We start from the raw sequence: 20,211 nt of genomic DNA on the forward strand, positions 1-20,211 counted from the left end.
AGAAGTGCAAGATCCTATTCAGTCCTTGTCTTGACTTCTCAGCAGAATTGGAGGCTAGTGACCATCCCCGCCTTCCTGCCACTCTTGTAGCCCTTGGATTGCCTTGACCCCACACTTAGGATTTTCCTCCAGCCACTTGGATGGAAGCCTCATTCTTCTCTATGGGGCCATTAAGAAATTCCAGCATTTAATAGGCAGTTTTGAGGTGACTAATTACTCTATCTATGTGAGGCCAAAAACATACAGAAGGAAATGAAGAGGGAAATTCAGTTAGTCATCTACATGCTTTCTATATGATTCCAAAGGCCTGAATATTTAACAGTTGAATGTATGTACCTTTTTAAATAAAGAAAAACAAGAGGAGAATCAGCATTATGCTTTTTTTATCCAAGTTTCCAACCAATAATTGTCTCCTACCTGGACTAGGTAGCCCTTCAGACTATTTTTGATGTTGTATTGATACTGCCTTTCTGAAACATAAATCCCATGATGTCACCACTACTCCACACTTGGTCAAGGCTTTCTACTGCTTTTATGATAGACTCCTCAACCAAAATTCTAAACCCAGTCAGTTTGCAAGGCTGTGTGTACTCTTTGTATGCTCTGCCCCGGGCCTTCCACCCCAGCTTTATGGAGCCCCATTCCCCCTTGGTTTTTGCTTTCTTGTCACATCTGTCCTTTGCATCTGACCTTCCTTCCTTTTTTTTTTTTTTTTTTTTTGGCCACACCTCGTGGCCTGCGGGATTCTAGTTCCCCGACCAGGGATTTAACCTGCGCCCCCTGCAGTGGAAGCGCGGAGCCTCAACCACTGGACCACCAGGGAATTCCCATCACCTTCCTTCCTACTTGGAATCCCCTTAGTATTTGATATTTCAGCTGCCTGAATGTTCTTCTCACACCCTTCCTCCACAACCTCTTCGACAAGTTGACGCTGACTTTATCTCAGGCTGTCACTGAGGCCCTTCCTTCTTGACAGATCTAGGTCAATTTCCTTTGCTACATGCTCTTAGAATCCTGTTTCTTTGTTCCAAAATTATTATGTTAGTTGTGTTTACACATTCCCGAGTGGAATTGATTAGGGTCTGTCCTCACATGACTCCAGATTCCATAATACCTTGAGCCTGGACCCTTAACATCTGCATCCCCATCATATCCCAGCATCTAGGCAGCGCCTGATGTAAAATAAGCACCAAAGACACACATAAGGCATGAGTTAAGGGGTGACCACGTGTCTGATTTTGCACAAAGTGATTTTTATATATTCTCATTTTCACAACCAAACATGTCAACACTCACTTCATCATTATTATTGTGATTTTGAAAAATTAAGTAGTAAGGCTTAGAAAACATGCTAAATAATGGTGTTTTATTGTTTGTATTTTACAGAATAGGGACTGAGCCTTCAAAAGGTTCATCTTCTGCCCAGTATCGCATGACTAGCATTGCTGGCAGCTGAGATTTCAATCCAGGCCTGTCTGATTCCAGAAGCCATGTCTTTGTCAACATACCATGCTGCCTTCATAAAAATTCATATTGCTTTTTGAAAGTAACATTAGTTATTTGGCTTGAAGGGAGAGCAAAACTTACCAGACTCAAGAGCATCCACTTATGAGCTAGAAAATTTAAGCCAAAAATATCAAGTGTCTCTACCGATTACAAAGCTACTTGATTGACATCTCTTGACCGCTAATCTAGTGCCTTGAGAAATACTAGTTCCAAAGTAAATTTGTGATGCTTCTGTTTGATTAAAGGGCTGAGAAAATAAGCCTCCCATAAATGAAATTGTAGCTTATAATTTCATAAATGAACATGTAGCTACTTAGATAGATATGATTCTGAGGCAAACTTGAATATTAGAGAAAGATAATTACAGGAATGTCCTTCAAAGTTTTATATAATGCTTGGGATTTAACGAGCAAGGAAAAGGACTAGAAAACTAAAATATACATTTTCCATGGATATGCCAGTTATCTTAGTTGTGATGTTTACTTCTAGATGCTGTTTGCTAAGGAAAAACAGGGTTTGAGTGTGTTCATTTCCATTGTTTTACTAGCTTGTCACTTTTCTTGATAGGTGTCTAAGAGATTGTATGGCATGGGCTGTTATGAGATTTCCCTGGGAGACACAATTGGAGTGGGAACTCCAGGAAGCATGAAGAGGATGTTGGAAAGTGTCATGAAAGAAATCCCACCCAGGGCTCTTGCTGTTCACTGTCATGACACATACGGACAAGCCTTAGCAAATATCCTTACGGCCCTTCAGGTATTTTGTATTATTTGTGTGTATGTGTAAAGGTGTGTATACTTATTTGCCATATAAACATACTAAGAGCTTTAGTGAGACAATATTTATAAATTGCTATGAATATAACATTTTTTTTTGAGATTCAAGTGTTGACACTTATTGTGCATCCACAGTGTTCCAAGCCCTTTGTTCACCTCTTCCATGCACGTTATTTCATTTAACCCTCACAGCAACCTTTGCAGTATACATAGCCTTAAACTGTTATGTATCAGGAAACAGGATTTGGAGGTTACGTGACCTGCCCAAGATCACACAGCTACAAAGTGCTAGAGTTGAGACCAGAGAATGGGGCTCCTGACTCCATGCCACGCCTTCTCTCCTAGTTTCCTAACATGCTGACCCAGTAAGAAATTGTTATTGTAGAAGTATACAGTAATTGAACCATTGTTTGAACGTTGTGGTTAGGTTTAGAATCAAGGGAGAACATTGAATAGCTGTAACTTGGTTGGTAGAAAACTAGAAGGGAGGCAGTGTGGTATGACAGAAGAAAACCTAGATTAAAAATCAAGAGACATTTAAACAGGACATGACACATGACGTGCACTCAGGAAATATTTGTAAATTGCCCATGCTTTTCAGGGCAATGATGTCTCTTATTACTGTTCATTTGATTTGATAAAATCCCTGAATTTGTTCTTTTTAAAAGTATTAATCTTCTCAGAGCTATGTCTGCTTTTTTCAACTCCCACTTGCTCTCAGCCTGAAAAGTTGATAGATTGAAAAATGATGGCATTTTTGACAAGCTCAAAGCACGGAGATAGTAGCGTGTACTGTTGTAATCATGTAATTTATGCTCTTTTGGGTAGTTTGGTGCTCTGTGATGAGGAGATATGGTGCTGAAATATAGACTATTTTGTTTAAGATGTCTTTCTGATGTTGGCAAGCATTCTTTTGAAAGAAGCCCTGGTTTTTATCAAGTATATTCTGATCAAAATCAAGAGAGCTAGAAAGTTGGAGGATTAAGGATTGCTTATTACATTCTAATGATACCTCAGTTCTTTTTAGTGTATTTATTGAAAGGAATAGATATAAATTGCATTTTAAGGTATTTATTTTAAAATTGATGTTATTTCTTAAACTCGTCTAAAAATAGATTCACTGGATGTTCTTCGAACCCAAGATTTTGACAACTAAAGATAAGAGTGTCTGAAAGCTTTTTGGTGAGGCTGAAAATCAATACATAAGCTTAATGTCATCATCCTGTAGTGCACAGTTGTTTGGCAGAAGTTAAAAAAAAACCTGTGAATATCAAGCCCCACAAGGGCTTATTGGGACTTTGTAACATATGTGCACAAATCCTTATTTATCCTCTGGAAGCAGGCAAGGAACGTTGTATTGAATTAGAAGAAAAAATGATATCCCATGGACTTTGGGGCATTTTGACAATTTTCCTTCTCTAGTCTAGTTTCTAAAACAATAGAGAACTAGGCATCACTTCGGGATTCTGTGTTCAGCTGCAACTGTAACTTATTAAGTGTTCCTCACCAGCAAGTTCCTGGAGAGGTCTGTGTGTGTGTGTGTGTGTGTGTGTGTGTTTGTCTCTCTCATTTCTCATATGGATATATCCTCTAGACGGTAACACTTGAGTCGTGTTTTATTCATGTAGCATATTTATTATATAATGAGTGATAGTTTAGGGTTTTGGGATCCAGGGCTATAGTTCAAATTCTGGGAACCCAAAGATCTGATTCTGGAAACTTTCTGCTTGTTGAAAATGCCCCCACTGCAAAATATTGCTGTTACCCCATTGTGATTGTGACGGTTAAGGCTGTCTGAGGAAGTAAGATTTAAAATCAGATATAAAGAATGATGTGTGTGTGTGTGTGTGTGTGTGTGTGTGTGCGCGTGCGTTTGTGTGTGTGTATGGGCATCAATGTGTGAAAAGAATGTTCAAGCAGATGAAACACCACTCGGGCAAAAGGCCTTGGAGAGGGAGGAGTGTCCTAGGAGCTGAAAGACGACTACTGTATTCAGAGGGGAACCTGAGCTTTATAACATTTGCGAATTAGATGAACTGCAGAGTCTCCATTTACAAAGAGATGAGGACAGCAATTCTGGGGCATTTGCCCATCCATACTGTAACAGCAGTATGGGGTGGGGACAGGAAAGAACCCTGGGCCCAAGCAAGATGGGGAGCACAGGCCAGAACCTGTATAAGGCTGAGACCCCTCACCCCACAAAATAAACACCACATCTTCAGTCAAAAAGGGTGAACCAGCAAAAACCACCTAACAACGGGAGAAGGCGGCAAGGATATTTATTCTAATGGCCTTGGCTATGCATGAAGGAGAAATACACAAGCCCCCTTTATATGTCATAACTTTTTGTTGACCCTGTTGTGAGTTTAGGGTTGAAATTCACATTGCTTGAAGAACGTGAAAGACTCAAGCAGGCAAATTATTTTCAAATGGGTGTGAATTAGTAGCACCTACAGGTGTCAGGAAGAATATAAATCTTTTCAGAAGGAACATATCTTCAATTTAAGCTGAATTATTTGGGGTGTGTGTGTGTATGTGTCTATGTGTGTATGTGTATGTGTGTGTGTTTATGTCTTTTTGTGTGTGTATGCCTGTGTATTTCTCTATGTGTGCATGTGTATATGCATATATGCGTATGCATGTGTGTGTACATGTATATGTGTATTTGTGTGTATGTGTCTATGTGTATCTCTATGTCTAGGTGTGTATGTGTATATGCGTGTGTGTATGTCTGTCAGGGGAAGGGTGGATATTTTGCTCTTTGGCAGCTCCTGTACAAGTTAGCAGGAAATGTGTCCACAAGTATCTGTCATTGTGTTTTCTGTTCTTTTACTATATGCACAAGCTCTAAGCATGTACGTGAGGCGGGAGGGCAGAAGGGAGGTGAGGGGCCTGGGAAAGTGCACTTGGAGCGTGGCGGTGTTGCATTGCCCAGACCTTGACGTGTAGTCACAGTGTAAGTGGGTGGAGGAGAGGGTAAGAGCAGCTTGTGTAAGAAGCAATATGCAACCCGAGTGGCCAGTTTAAATGAACAATTTAACGTTGGAGTTGTAGAGTTTGTGTTTGCTGCCATCCACTTTCAAACAGTTTCATCCACTTTCATCCAGTTTGATAAGCCACTGCCAGTGTAAGAAAAAATATACACTTCTGCTCTCTTTGAAACTGTGTGTAGCTGAGACCGTCTGTAAATGTTTGGGGAGGTGTATGATCACACAGGCAGTGGAGCATTGTCTTGGAATGTCTTTACAGACATACGTGTAATGGTTGGTCCCTGGCAATGCTGAGTGAGGCAGAGTCCTTCAGGGCCCCTTCCCAGTAAAAGCAGCAGCAGCAACAAAATAACCAGGATTACCTTGAGTGGAGGAGAAAAGATGTCTTAGGAAAAAAAAAAAAAAAAACAAACCAAACGTGCCAGTGTTTAAGTAGAAGGGAAATCAGAGAAAGTCCCACTTCGTTATGAACTAGGCTAACTCTGGCTTCAGGAAGCAGTGGCCATACTTCATTCTTTAAAATGGAATCTTTGAAGTGGCTTCTAGTCAGATTGCTGGTGCCTGTGGAGTGGATATCATTTGTTTTAATTTAGGGGTTGGGAAACAGTTTACAGTGCTCCAAACTGGAAGTAAAAATGATGGCAAGGAGACATGTAGTAGGTGGAAACTTGGCCATGATGGTAGGAAACAAATGAGAGTTAAAAATGGAACATCCCCCTCAGTCTGGAAAGCACATACTAATAATGTAATAGCGGGATCATTCTTGGGTTCCCAGGTTTATTGTATTTTTTTTTATTACTTAAACATATGACTTATAGGGCTGTACATGGTTGTATGGGAGTCAAGAATTCATAATTATCAGATATTCTTTAATATAGAGGAATAATTGACACTATAGATTCGAGTGGGGGATATTTATAACTACCCAAACCCAAAAGAGCAAGAAAATGAGGTGACAAAACGTACAGCATTTCAGTAATGGAAGAAACATACATGGCCCAATATACTTGTCTTAATTTTTTATGCAAAAATTGAGTCTCACCCTTTTGCATATTCCCAAGTACCTAAGTAAAACACCGGTGAACAAATTACTTAATCTACTTAACACTAAACAATTGCACAGTCTCTGTTTTTCTTCACTCAAATGATCTGAGTCTTCATAACTGGGTAAAAACAGAGTAAAACAAATGAGTTCCAATGTCACAAGTAACAGTACCACATTAACTGGTAGCAAAGAGAGTAGAACAGGCAATATTTATATCTTTCCCCTAAAGAAACACCATGTGCCTTTTTCTTCTCTTAAACTTAATAGACATTTAGCTAATGTGTCTTTCCTCATGATGTTTTCCATATGTTTAGTATTCTCTTTTAGAAAAACCAAATCATTTACCTAATTTTTACAACAAAGCATTCATTTCTTTATATTGACTCTTGCTAAACCACGTTTAAATGCTACCAAACAATTTCCTCATGTAATTTGTTTTTGAGGTTCTCAAAAAAAATTTTTAGAATTCCAAATTCTCTTCTCAATTCTATACCTATAGAATGTGTACAATGATGTCTATGTCCTCAGATTTTACAAAACTGAGATGAGGTGCACAGTTTCTAGAACATTTGTCTTGGTGACTGCATTTGGTTGATACTTCATACTATTACCGTCATTACAGTTAAAACTATTACTACTGCTGATATACTAATTGCAATAATATTATAACCTTTATTACTCAAGGAGTCAGAGGCATAAAGCATTGCTTTGTAAATGTGTAAATTTGTAAATACATGCATTAGATATTATTCATTTATTCAACATCTATTAAAGAGCTAAATAGAAATCAGTGAGCAAGAAAGAAAACAAAAAGTTGAAAACTGGATGCTCCTACATAGGTTTTACAAAATGCATCACTAATTTATTCAACAAATATTCATTTTATCAGACACTGTTTTAGATGTTAGATTCAGATGTAAAATCTCTGAGCAGTCCTGCTGTGGAGAAAACTGTTTTAGTTTAACTCAGTACCTCCAGAAGCTTTTTGAGTATGAAATAGTATTTTTGTTTTTGTTTGTTTTCTTGCTTGTTTGTTTGCTTTTTGCTACACAATTACCTTTCTCCAGTACAGTATTATGTTGAAAATATTCTCAGGTGGGATGAGGTGTAAGTTATCATTGAAAAATAAGTAAAAGAGGTAAACTAACACAATATTATAAATCAACTATACTATCAAGTGTTTAAAAAATACTTTTAAGACAAAAATAAGTAAATAAAAGAGAACAGGGAGTCCAGCAGAAGTTTAACACCGTCCAATTTTTGGGTGCTTAAAAACAGGGCTTTGAGCCATAAATGTCAGTAAGAAAAGGTGAACAAAGTTCCTTTCTATTACTTTTTTTTGCAAGTGGCTGGATTGCTTATATCAGTGATAAAAATGAGAAAACGCGAATAATTTTGTTTTGTTTATCTCCAACATCTTGTTATTAATATAAACTTCTCTCTGATTTTGACTATAGGTAATCAGTCAGGTTTTTTTTCAGAGATAATATAACTTTTGTCTATTTCTATGTCCACAGATATTGAAGGGGCAGTTAGAAAAAAACTCCTTCTGAGCTAGATGGCATTTTAAATGGGAATTCAAGTAATCAGTGTTTAAAAATAATGCATATGAATTTGATTCTAATATGCTAAATATGAAAGTATTTAATCTTTATGTAGTGGGTTACACTTAGATCATAAGCCTGAAACTCACCGAGAAAGAAGATGCCCCAAACGGTTCTGCCTCTCCCATGGCAATTAATCCATGCTGATGTGTGTGTGTGTGTGTGTGTGTGTGTGTGTGTGTGCGCGTGCGTTTGTGTGTGTGTATGGGCATCAATGTGTGAAAAGAATGTTCAAGCAGATGAAACACCACTCGGGCAAAAGGCCTTGGAGAGGGAGGAGTGTCCTAGGAGCTGAAAGACGACTACTGTATTCAGAGGGGAACCTGAGCTTTATAACATTTGCGAATTAGATGAACTGCAGAGTCTCCATTTACAAAGAGATGAGGACAGCAATTCTGGGGCATTTGCCCATCCATACTGTAACAGCAGTATGGGGTGGGGACAGGAAAGAACCCTGGGCCCAAGCAAGATGGGGAGCACAGGCCAGAACCTGTATAAGGCTGAGACCCCTCACCCCACAAAATAAACACCACATCTTCAGTCAAAAAGGGTGAACCAGCAAAAACCACCTAACAACGGGAGAAGGCGGCAAGGATATTTATTCTAATGGCCTTGGCTATGCATGAAGGAGAAATACACAAGCCCCCTTTATATGTCATAACTTTTTGTTGACCCTGTTGTGAGTTTAGGGTTGAAATTCACATTGCTTGAAGAACGTGAAAGACTCAAGCAGGCAAATTATTTTCAAATGGGTGTGAATTAGTAGCACCTACAGGTGTCAGGAAGAATATAAATCTTTTCAGAAGGAACATATCTTCAATTTAAGCTGAATTATTTGGGGTGTGTGTGTGTATGTGTCTATGTGTGTATGTGTATGTGTGTGTGTTTATGTCTTTTTGTGTATGTATGCCTGTGTATGTCTCTATGTGTGCATGTGTATATGCATACATGCGTATGCAAGTGTGTGTACATGTATATGTGTATTTGTGTGTATGTGTCTATGTGTATCTCTATGTCTAGGTGTGTATGTGTATATGCGTGTGTGTATGTCTGTCAGGGGAAGGGTGGATATTTTGCTCTTTGGCAGCTCCTGTACAAGTTAGCAGGAAATGTGTCCACAAGTATCTGTCATTGTGTTTTCTGTTCTTTTACTATATGCACAAGCTCTAAGCATGTACGTGAGGCGGGAGGGCAGAAGGGAGGTGAGGGGCCTGGGAAAGTGCACTTGGAGCGTGGCGGTGTTGCATTGCCCAGACCTTGACGTGTAGTCACAGTGTAAGTGGGTGGAGGAGAGGGTAAGAGCAGCTTGTGTAAGAAGCAATATGCAACCCGAGTGGCCAGTTTAAATGAACAATTTAACGTTGGAGTTGTAGAGTTTGTGTTTGCTGCCATCCACTTTCAAACAGTTTCATCCACTTTCATCCAGTTTGATAAGCCACTGCCAGTGTAAGAAAAAATATACACTTCTGCTCTCTTTGAAACTGTGTGTAGCTGAGACCGTCTGTAAATGTTTGGGGAGGTGTATGATCACACAGGCAGTGGAGCATTGTCTTGGAATGTCTTTACAGACATACGTGTAATGGTTGGTCCCTGGCAATGCTGAGTGAGGCAGAGTCCTTCAGGGCCCCTTCCCAGTAAAAGCAGCAGCAGCAACAAAATAACCAGGATTACCTTGAGTGGAGGAGAAAAGATGTCTTAGGAAAAAAAAAAAAAAAAACAAACCAAACGTGCCAGTGTTTAAGTAGAAGGGAAATCAGAGAAAGTCCCACTTCGTTATGAACTAGGCTAACTCTGGCTTCAGGAAGCAGTGGCCATACTTCATTCTTTAAAATGGAATCTTTGAAGTGGCTTCTAGTCAGATTGCTGGTGCCTGTGGAGTGGATATCATTTGTTTTAATTTAGGGGTTGGGAAACAGTTTACAGTGCTCCAAACTGGAAGTAAAAATGATGGCAAGGAGACATGTAGTAGGTGGAAACTTGGCCATGATGGTAGGAAACAAATGAGAGTTAAAAATGGAACATCCCCCTCAGTCTGGAAAGCACATACTAATAATGTAATAGCGGGATCATTCTTGGGTTCCCAGGTTTATTGTATTTTTTTTTATTACTTAAACATATGACTTATAGGGCTGTACATGGTTGTATGGGAGTCAAGAATTCATAATTATCAGATATTCTTTAATATAGAGGAATAATTGACACTATAGATTCGAGTGGGGGATATTTATAACTACCCAAACCCAAAAGAGCAAGAAAATGAGGTGACAAAACGTACAGCATTTCAGTAATGGAAGAAACATACATGGCCCAATATACTTGTCTTAATTTTTTATGCAAAAATTGAGTCTCACCCTTTTGCATATTCCCAAGTACCTAAGTAAAACACCGGTGAACAAATTACTTAATCTACTTAACACTAAACAATTGCACAGTCTCTGTTTTTCTTCACTCAAATGATCTGAGTCTTCATAACTGGGTAAAAACAGAGTAAAACAAATGAGTTCCAATGTCACAAGTAACAGTACCACATTAACTGGTAGCAAAGAGAGTAGAACAGGCAATATTTATATCTTTCCCCTAAAGAAACACCATGTGCCTTTTTCTTCTCTTAAACTTAATAGACATTTAGCTAATGTGTCTTTCCTCATGATGTTTTCCATATGTTTAGTATTCTCTTTTAGAAAAACCAAATCATTTACCTAATTTTTACAACAAAGCATTCATTTCTTTATATTGACTCTTGCTAAACCACGTTTAAATGCTACCAAACAATTTCCTCATGTAATTTGTTTTTGAGGTTCTCAAAAAAAATTTTTAGAATTCCAAATTCTCTTCTCAATTCTATACCTATAGAATGTGTACAATGATGTCTATGTCCTCAGATTTTACAAAACTGAGATGAGGTGCACAGTTTCTAGAACATTTGTCTTGGTGACTGCATTTGGTTGATACTTCATACTATTACCGTCATTACAGTTAAAACTATTACTACTGCTGATATACTAATTGCAATAATATTATAACCTTTATTACTCAAGGAGTCAGAGGCATAAAGCATTGCTTTGTAAATGTGTAAATTTGTAAATACATGCATTAGATATTATTCATTTATTCAACATCTATTAAAGAGCTAAATAGAAATCAGTGAGCAAGAAAGAAAACAAAAAGTTGAAAACTGGATGCTCCTACATAGGTTTTACAAAATGCATCACTAATTTATTCAACAAATATTCATTTTATCAGACACTGTTTTAGATGTTAGATTCAGATGTAAAATCTCTGAGCAGTCCTGCTGTGGAGAAAACTGTTTTAGTTTAACTCAGTACCTCCAGAAGCTTTTTGAGTATGAAATAGTATTTTTGTTTTTGTTTGTTTTCTTGCTTGTTTGTTTGCTTTTTGCTACACAATTACCTTTCTCCAGTACAGTATTATGTTGAAAATATTCTCAGGTGGGATGAGGTGTAAGTTATCATTGAAAAATAAGTAAAAGAGGTAAACTAACACAATATTATAAATCAACTATACTATCAAGTGTTTAAAAAATACTTTTAAGACAAAAATAAGTAAATAAAAGAGAACAGGGAGTCCAGCAGAAGTTTAACACCGTCCAATTTTTGGGTGCTTAAAAACAGGGCTTTGAGCCATAAATGTCAGTAAGAAAAGGTGAACAAAGTTCCTTTCTATTACTTTTTTTTGCAAGTGGCTGGATTGCTTATATCAGTGATAAAAATGAGAAAACGCGAATAATTTTGTTTTGTTTATCTCCAACATCTTGTTATTAATATAAACTTCTCTCTGATTTTGACTATAGGTAATCAGTCAGGTTTTTTTTCAGAGATAATATAACTTTTGTCTATTTCTATGTCCACAGATATTGAAGGGGCAGTTAGAAAAAAACTCCTTCTGAGCTAGATGGCATTTTAAATGGGAATTCAAGTAATCAGTGTTTAAAAATAATGCATATGAATTTGATTCTAATATGCTAAATATGAAAGTATTTAATCTTTATGTAGTGGGTTACACTTAGATCATAAGCCTGAAACTCACCGAGAAAGAAGATGCCCCAAACGGTTCTGCCTCTCCCATGGCAATTAATCCATGCTGATCAGTTAGGCAAATGTTACAAAAATAGATTATTGTTGATGGGGATTAGGGCCAGGATATGATATGATTTTTACTTTGACGTAAGAGATGGACGTTTCAGAACTCTCTACCTTTTCGAGCACCTCTCTAATTCATTCTGTAAATATCTCTTCCGATCGTTTTAATCTCGTTTTCACTATCTTATTTTCAATCAAGTACTTGTCACTTCTTTCTTAACACATGCGCCTTTAATTTGGAAATCTTGCTGTTTTGCTCTGTTGTTTGTATAGAAACACATTAAGCTTTTTGTTTTTTGAATATCTTTTTACGTTTCTTTTTTCTTATTTTTTTCTCTCACAAAAATATCTATTTACAAGGAAACTTTATGAATATTTATACTCTTGCCCATTAATGTAACGTGACCCAGATTTTTTCCTTAAGAATATTGGCTTGAAATTGGTAGTTTGGTATTGAACATAAAGTATTATTCCCATAACTATTTTTTTGGCCAATTGTAATGTAACTAATTCATGGTTGTAGGCTCACCACTAATAACAAAAACAAGTGTGCCTGTGCGCGCACGCGCGCGCACACACACACACACACACACACACACACACACAATTAGAACTGCTAATAAACATCATAACCAAAATTCAAGAATGCTTTAGCTTTCATGTTTGAACAACTTTCTCATATGTTGCCACATATTCTAGTTCTGAGCCTGAACTAAGTGGGAGTGATCTACGCTATTAGCTCACACTGGTTCACTTTTATAAATTGTCACTTTAGAATACTGAACTTAATAGTGTTAATAAAAGTTAGCTTCAAGACTGAAAGACGACTGAGGATGAGGAGCTTACTAAGTGCAAGTCGAACATGTGGAATCCCAGTCTGGAAGCTACAAAGTTTTCTGAGATTTTTTCCCATCTATTTATAAATCCCTTCAATATAGAACAGAATATAAAATGGAAATTATATCTGTCAAGAGTGACCATTTATAATTATTTTACGGATTATTTAAAAATGTTTATTTAACCAAAAAATATTTATTAGCTGCCTTCTCTGTGATAAGTATATATATATATGTAAAATATAGGTATATTAATATACTATATTATATAATATATATTACATACAAATCATGTATAATTATGAATAATATATAATATATGTAATATATTATATAATACTGTATAAAATATATTACATATTATTATATTATATTATATAATTATAATAATATAATATAATAATCATAATATACCTATATCATATGTTAGAAATACTAATATATTATATAATGTATAGAAATCAGTGAGCAAGAAAGAAAACAAAAAGTTGAAAACTGGATGCTCCTACATAGGTTTTACAAAATGCATCACTAATTTATTCAACAAATATTCATTTTATCAGACACTGTTTTAGATGTTAGATTCAGATGTAAAATCTCTGAGCAGTCCTGCTGTGGAGAAAACTGTTTTAGTTTAACTCAGTACCTCCAGAAGCTTTTTGAGTATGAAATAGTATTTTTGTTTTTGTTTGTTTTCTTGCTTGTTTGTTTGCTTTTTGCTACACAATTACCTTTCTCCAGTACAGTATTATGTTGAAAATATTCTCAGGTGGGATGAGGTGTAAGTTATCATTGAAAAATAAGTAAAAGAGGTAAACTAACACAATATTATAAATCAACTATACTATCAAGTGTTTAAAAAATACTTTTAAGACAAAAATAAGTAAATAAAAGAGAACAGGGAGTCCAGCAGAAGTTTAACACCGTCCAATTTTTGGGTGCTTAAAAACAGGGCTTTGAGCCATAAATGTCAGTAAGAAAAGGTGAACAAAGTTCCTTTCTATTACTTTTTTTTGCAAGTGGCTGGATTGCTTATATCAGTGATAAAAATGAGAAAACGCGAATAATTTTGTTTTGTTTATCTCCAACATCTTGTTATTAATATAAACTTCTCTCTGATTTTGACTATAGGTAATCAGTCAGGTTTTTTTTCAGAGATAATATAACTTTTGTCTATTTCTATGTCCACAGATATTGAAGGGGCAGTTAGAAAAAAACTCCTTCTGAGCTAGATGGCATTTTAAATGGGAATTCAAGTAATCAGTGTTTAAAAATAATGCATATGAATTTGATTCTAATATGCTAAATATGAAAGTATTTAATCTTTATGTAGTGGGTTACACTTAGATCATAAGCCTGAAACTCACCGAGAAAGAAGATGCCCCAAACGGTTCTGCCTCTCCCATGGCAATTAATCCATGCTGATCAGTTAGGCAAATGTTACAAAAATAGATTATTGTTGATGGGGATTAGGGCCAGGATATGATATGATTTTTACTTTGACGTAAGAGATGGACGTTTCAGAACTCTCTACCTTTTCGAGCACCTCTCTAATTCATTCTGTAAATATCTCTTCCGATCGTTTTAATCTCGTTTTCACTATCTTATTTTCAATCAAGTACTTGTCACTTCTTTCTTAACACATGCGCCTTTAATTTGGAAATCTTGCTGTTTTGCTCTGTTGTTTGTATAGAAACACATTAAGCTTTTTGTTTTTTGAATATCTTTTTACGTTTCTTTTTTCTTATTTTTTTCTCTCACAAAAATATCTATTTACAAGGAAACTTTATGAATATTTATACTCTTGCCCATTAATGTAACGTGACCCAGATTTTTTCCTTAAGAATATTGGCTTGAAATTGGTAGTTTGGTATTGAACATAAAGTATTATTCCCATAACTATTTTTTTGGCCAATTGTAATGTAACTAATTCATGGTTGTAGGCTCACCACTAATAACAAAAACAAGTGTGCCTGTGCGCGCACGCGCGCGCACACACACACACACACACAATTAGAACTGCTAATAAACATCATAACCAAAATTCAAGAATGCTTTAGCTTTCATGTTTGAACAACTTTCTCATATGTTGCCACATATTCTAGTTCTGAGCCTGAACTAAGTGGGAGTGATCTACGCTATTAGCTCACACTGGTTCACTTTTATAAATTGTCACTTTAGAATACTGAACTTAATAGTGTTAATAAAAGTTAGCTTCAAGACTGAAAGACGACTGAGGATGAGGAGCTTACTAAGTGCAAGTCGAACATGTGGAATCCCAGTCTGGAAGCTACAAAGTTTTCTGAGATTTTTTCCCATCTATTTATAAATCCCTTCAATATAGAACAGAATATAAAATGGAAATTATATCTGTCAAGAGTGACCATTTATAATTATTTTACGGATTATTTAAAAATGTTTATTTAACCAAAAAATATTTATTAGCTGCCTTCTCTGTGATAAGTATATATATATATATGTAAAATATAGGTATATTAATATACTATATTATATAATATATATTACATACAAATCATGTATAATTATGAATAATATATAATATATGTAATATATTATATAATACTGTATAAAATATATTACATATTATTATATTATATTATATAATTATAATAATATAATATAATAATCATAATATACCTATATCATATGTTAGAAATACTAATATATTATATAATGTATAATATATTATATAATATAAATGTATTTTATATATAGTATATATTATATACAATATAATGCAATACATAAATATATTATTATATAAATAATATATTGTATTATTATATTAATATACAATAATCATATATTAATATATTACTTATATTTTATAATATTGTATATTGTACATTGTATAATATTTGATATTTTGTTTAAATACAATTAATATATGATGAAATATAAATAATATATGTAATGTTTAATATATTATAATATATGAATGTATATAATATATAATACATAATATATAATATACAGTGTATAAATGAAATATACTGTATAATATATTTTTCATTAATATATTTTATATAATATAAAATATATTTTATTATATTACATTAATAATATATTATGATATAATATAATATATTAAGATTAAATTATAATACTATATTAATGATATATTAATGTTATATATTATATATATTACATGTATAGCATATAATTGCAGAAAGGTGGTTAAAAGGTACCAACTTCCAGTAGTAAGGTAAATAAAGTAATAGGGATGTAATGTACAACATGATGACTATAGTTCCCACTGCTGTGGTATATAATCATATTATATATTAAGTATTATATAATATGTTAATTGTAACATATAATGTATAATATATTGATTATATATTAATATATTATATAATAGAGAATATATATTTTTATATTACATTATATTTATATGTTTTATATAAATATATGTTAATATATAAAGGTACCAACTTCCAGTAGTAAGGTAAATAAAGTAATAGGGATGTAATGTACAACATGATGACTATAGTTCCCACTGCTGTGGTATATAATCATATTATATATTAAGTATTATATAATATGTTAATTGTAACATATAATGTATAATATATTGATTATATATTAATATATTATATAATAGAGAATATATATTTTTATATTACATTATATTTATATATGTTTTATATAAATATATGTTAATATATTATATATTAATATATATAATTGTATATATGCTGTATATATTATTTACTATTATATATAATATTCCATTATATAATATTATATATATTATATGTACTATTCCACTATATAATATATAATACAATATAATATATACATATTCCATTTTATATATATAATCTTCTTTATCCATTCATCCGTCAATGGGCACTTAGATTGTTTCCATGTCTTGACTATTGTAAATAATACTGCAGTGAACATGGAGGTACAAATATCTTTTCAAGATAGTTTTTCATTTCCTTTGGATATATTTTCAGAATTAGAATCCCTTGATCATATGGTAATTCTATTTTTAATTTTTTGAGGAGTCTACATACTGTTTTGTCTAGGATCTGTGCCAGTTTACAAACCCACCAAGAGTGCACAAATTTTCCCTTTTCTCCATATCCTCACCAGCATTTGTTATCCCTTCTTTTTGGTGATAACCACTCTAAAATGCATGAAGTGATATCTCATAGTGATTTTTATTTGCACTTCTCTAAAGACCAGTGATATTGAGCCTCTTTTCATTTACCTGTTGACCATTCTTGTATCATCTTTGGAAAAATGTCCATTCAGGTCTTTTGCCCATTTTTAAAATTGGAGTGTTTGGTTTTTTTTGATAGTGAGTTCTATGAGCTTTTAAATTTATTTTGGATATTAACTCCTTATGAGATGTATGTTTTGCACATCCTTTTTCCAAGTGGGTGGGTTGTTTTTCACTTTGTTGATTGTTTTTTTATTTTTGCTGTGAAGAAGCTTTTTAGTTTGATGTAGTCACACTTGTTTATTTTATTTTTTATTGAAGTATAGTTGATTTACAATATTGTGTACAGCAACATGATTCAGTTATTCCTATATATGTGTATATATTATTTTTCAGATTCTTTTCATTGTAGGTTATTACAAGATATTGAATGTAGTTCCCTGTGCTATACAGTAAATGCTTGTTGTTTACCTATTTCATGTACAGTAGTGTTTATCTGCTAATCCCAAACTCCTAGTTTATCCCTCCCCTGCCCTTTCCCTTTTGGTAACCATAAGTTTGTTTTCTACATCTGTGAGTCTGTTTCTGTCTTGTAAATAAGTTCACTTATATCATTTTTTTTAGATTCTGTTATCATATGATATTTGTCTTTCTCTGTCTGACTTACTTCACTTACTATGATAAGCTCTCAGTCCATACATGTTGCTGCAAATTGCATTCTTTTTTATGGATGAGTAATGTTTCATTGTATATATACCCCACATCTTCTTTACCCATTCATCTGTTGATGGACACTTAGGTGCTTCCATGTCCTGGCTGTTGTAAATAGTGCTGCTATGAACATTGGGGTGCATGTTTAATTTTGTTGCTTATATTTATGTGTCATATCCAAAAATATCAATGTCAAGACCCTTGTCAAGAAGCATTTTTTCTTCTAGGAATTTCACATTTTCATATCTTACATTTAAGTCTTTAATTCATTTGGCATTAGCTTTTGTGAATGATTTAAGACCAGGACCTTGTTTAATTCTATTACTTGTGAATATCCGTTATCCCTGTGCCATTTATTAAAAAGACTGTCCTTTCTCCATTGAGTATTCTTGGGTTCTTTGTTAAATATCGGTTGAACTTATATACTTGGTTTATTTTGGGACTATTGATTCTGTTCCATTGATCTATTTGTTTGTTTCTGTGCCAGTACCATACTGTTTTGATTACTATACGTTTATAGTATAGCTTGAAATCAGGAAATTGTGATATCCCCTGCTTTGTTCTTCTTTCAAAGAATTGCTTTTGCTTTTTTGTTTCCATATAAATTTTAAGATTGCTTTTTCTACTTCTATAAAAAATGTCATTGGAATCTTGATAGAAATTGGATTGAATCTATAGATGGCTTTTGGTAGTATTGGTATTTTAACAATATTAATCCTTCCAATCTGTGAACATGGGAAACCTTTCTATTTATGTGTGTCTCCTTAGATTTCTTTCATCAGTGTCTTGTAGTTTTCAGAGTAAAGATCTTTCACTGCCTTGTTAAGTTTATTCCTAAGTATTTTTGGGTACTATTTTAAATGAATGATTCTCTTTATTTCTTTTTCAGATAATTTGTTGTTAGTGTACAGAAATGCTACTGATTTTTTGCACATTAATTTTGTATCCTGCAACTTTACTGAATTTGTTAATTACAGTTAACAGTTTTTTGATGGATTCTTTAGGATTTTCAATATATAAAATCATATTATTTGCAAATAGAGATGGTTTATCTTCTTTCTTTTCAATTCTGATGTCTTTTATTTCTTTTCTTGCCTGACTACTTTGGCAAGGGCTTCCAGTACTATGTTGAATAGAAATGGCAAAGGAGAGACTATGGATTAATTCCCCTGCCTGGGTGTATCAGGGGAAACCTCCCTGCCCAGTAATAGCTCTGCTCTGTGGACGATCAGCACTGCCTGCTTCCCTCTCAGCTCCAGTGTTGCCAGGCTATGAAGCTTCCAAGTGTTCTCACCAGCCCTTCTGCTCAGGTCCTTCAGTCACACTCTGCAGCTTGTTGGGCTGTGACTCAGCTACCTTGCCTGGCAATGGGCAAATCAGGTTCTTAGAGCGGCCAAAACTCAGGTCCTTGTTTGAGGACCTGAATTAGGCAGACCTGCACCCATCCATTTCCTTGGTCAGACTGCAACAGGAACTTGGTTCTGCAGTTGAGCAAAACTGCTGGCTGGCACTACTGCTTAGGTTCTGCAGGTAGGAACTCGAGCTGCCAAGATCCAGTTTCTCTTGTTGCAAGACACCACCCCCCCATTTCTCTGTCATGGTCAGATTCCCAGTGGTTGATCCCTGAAGATTCTTCTGAAATCCCTGTGGGGCAAAGTCAAAGTAGGGGTTCCCAGAAAGCGACCCACAACACTGGGTGGAGGCTGGATGTTTCCCTGGGCTCTCTTTCCCACTGGAGGTGTCATAGGCTCAGGAGGGACCTCTTGGCATAATGATGCTCCAGCCTGAGGGATGGGCAAGGTGATCAGTGTGTAGCCACTTCTCTTACCTTCTAATGAGGTCTCTCTTGGTGTCTGTAGTACAGGGGTGCTCAGCCTCATCCCTGTGTTCTAGGATTCTCACAGCGGTGTCTTGTCCATGAATAGTTGTTAGTTGTTCTTCTTGGGAGGGTGAGCAAAGGCAGGAATGACCTATGTTGTCATCACGGTGACATCAGTCCTCCTACTGGTTGGTTTTTAATGGCTAAAAAATAATGTTGATGTTCAAATATTTGCAAAATATAAATAAGTATAAAGAAAATTAATTACTTATAATCCTACCTCAGAAGGAAGATTAGTTTTAGCTACCAAAATAGGTCATTCTCATTCATATATATATGAATATATATATATGTATATAGGCATACCACAATTTATTAGTGTTTGCTTTATTATTTATTTATTTATTTATTTTGATTTTTTTAAACAAATTGAAGGGTTGTGGCAATCGTGTGTTGAGCAAGTCTATTGGTGCCATTTTTGCAACAACATTATTATTATTATTATTATTTATTTATTTTTTTTTTTGTGGTACGCGGACTTCTCACTGTTGTGGCCTCTCCCATTGTGGAGCACAGGCTCCGGACGCGTAGGCTCAGTGGCCATGGCTCCTGGGCCCGGCCACTCCGCCGCA

General features: G+C 34.8%; 1 protein-coding gene across 1 annotated transcript in view; it reads left to right on the top strand.

The window, feature by feature from the left end:
- Window positions 1–20,211, top strand: part of HMGCLL1 (3-hydroxy-3-methylglutaryl-CoA lyase like 1) — a 145,829-nt gene that overhangs the window by 73,752 nt on the left and 51,866 nt on the right. The window contains exon 7 of the mRNA XM_024122045.2: window positions 2,074–2,262. Coding sequence (XP_023977813.1) covers window positions 2,074–2,262 — 189 coding nt within the window. The remainder of the gene's footprint in view (window positions 1–2,073; window positions 2,263–20,211) is intronic.

Source organism: Physeter macrocephalus, chromosome 18 (genome assembly GCF_002837175.3).
Source record: "Physeter macrocephalus isolate SW-GA chromosome 18, ASM283717v5, whole genome shotgun sequence".
Classification (NCBI taxonomy): Eukaryota; Metazoa; Chordata; class Mammalia; order Artiodactyla; family Physeteridae; genus Physeter; species Physeter macrocephalus.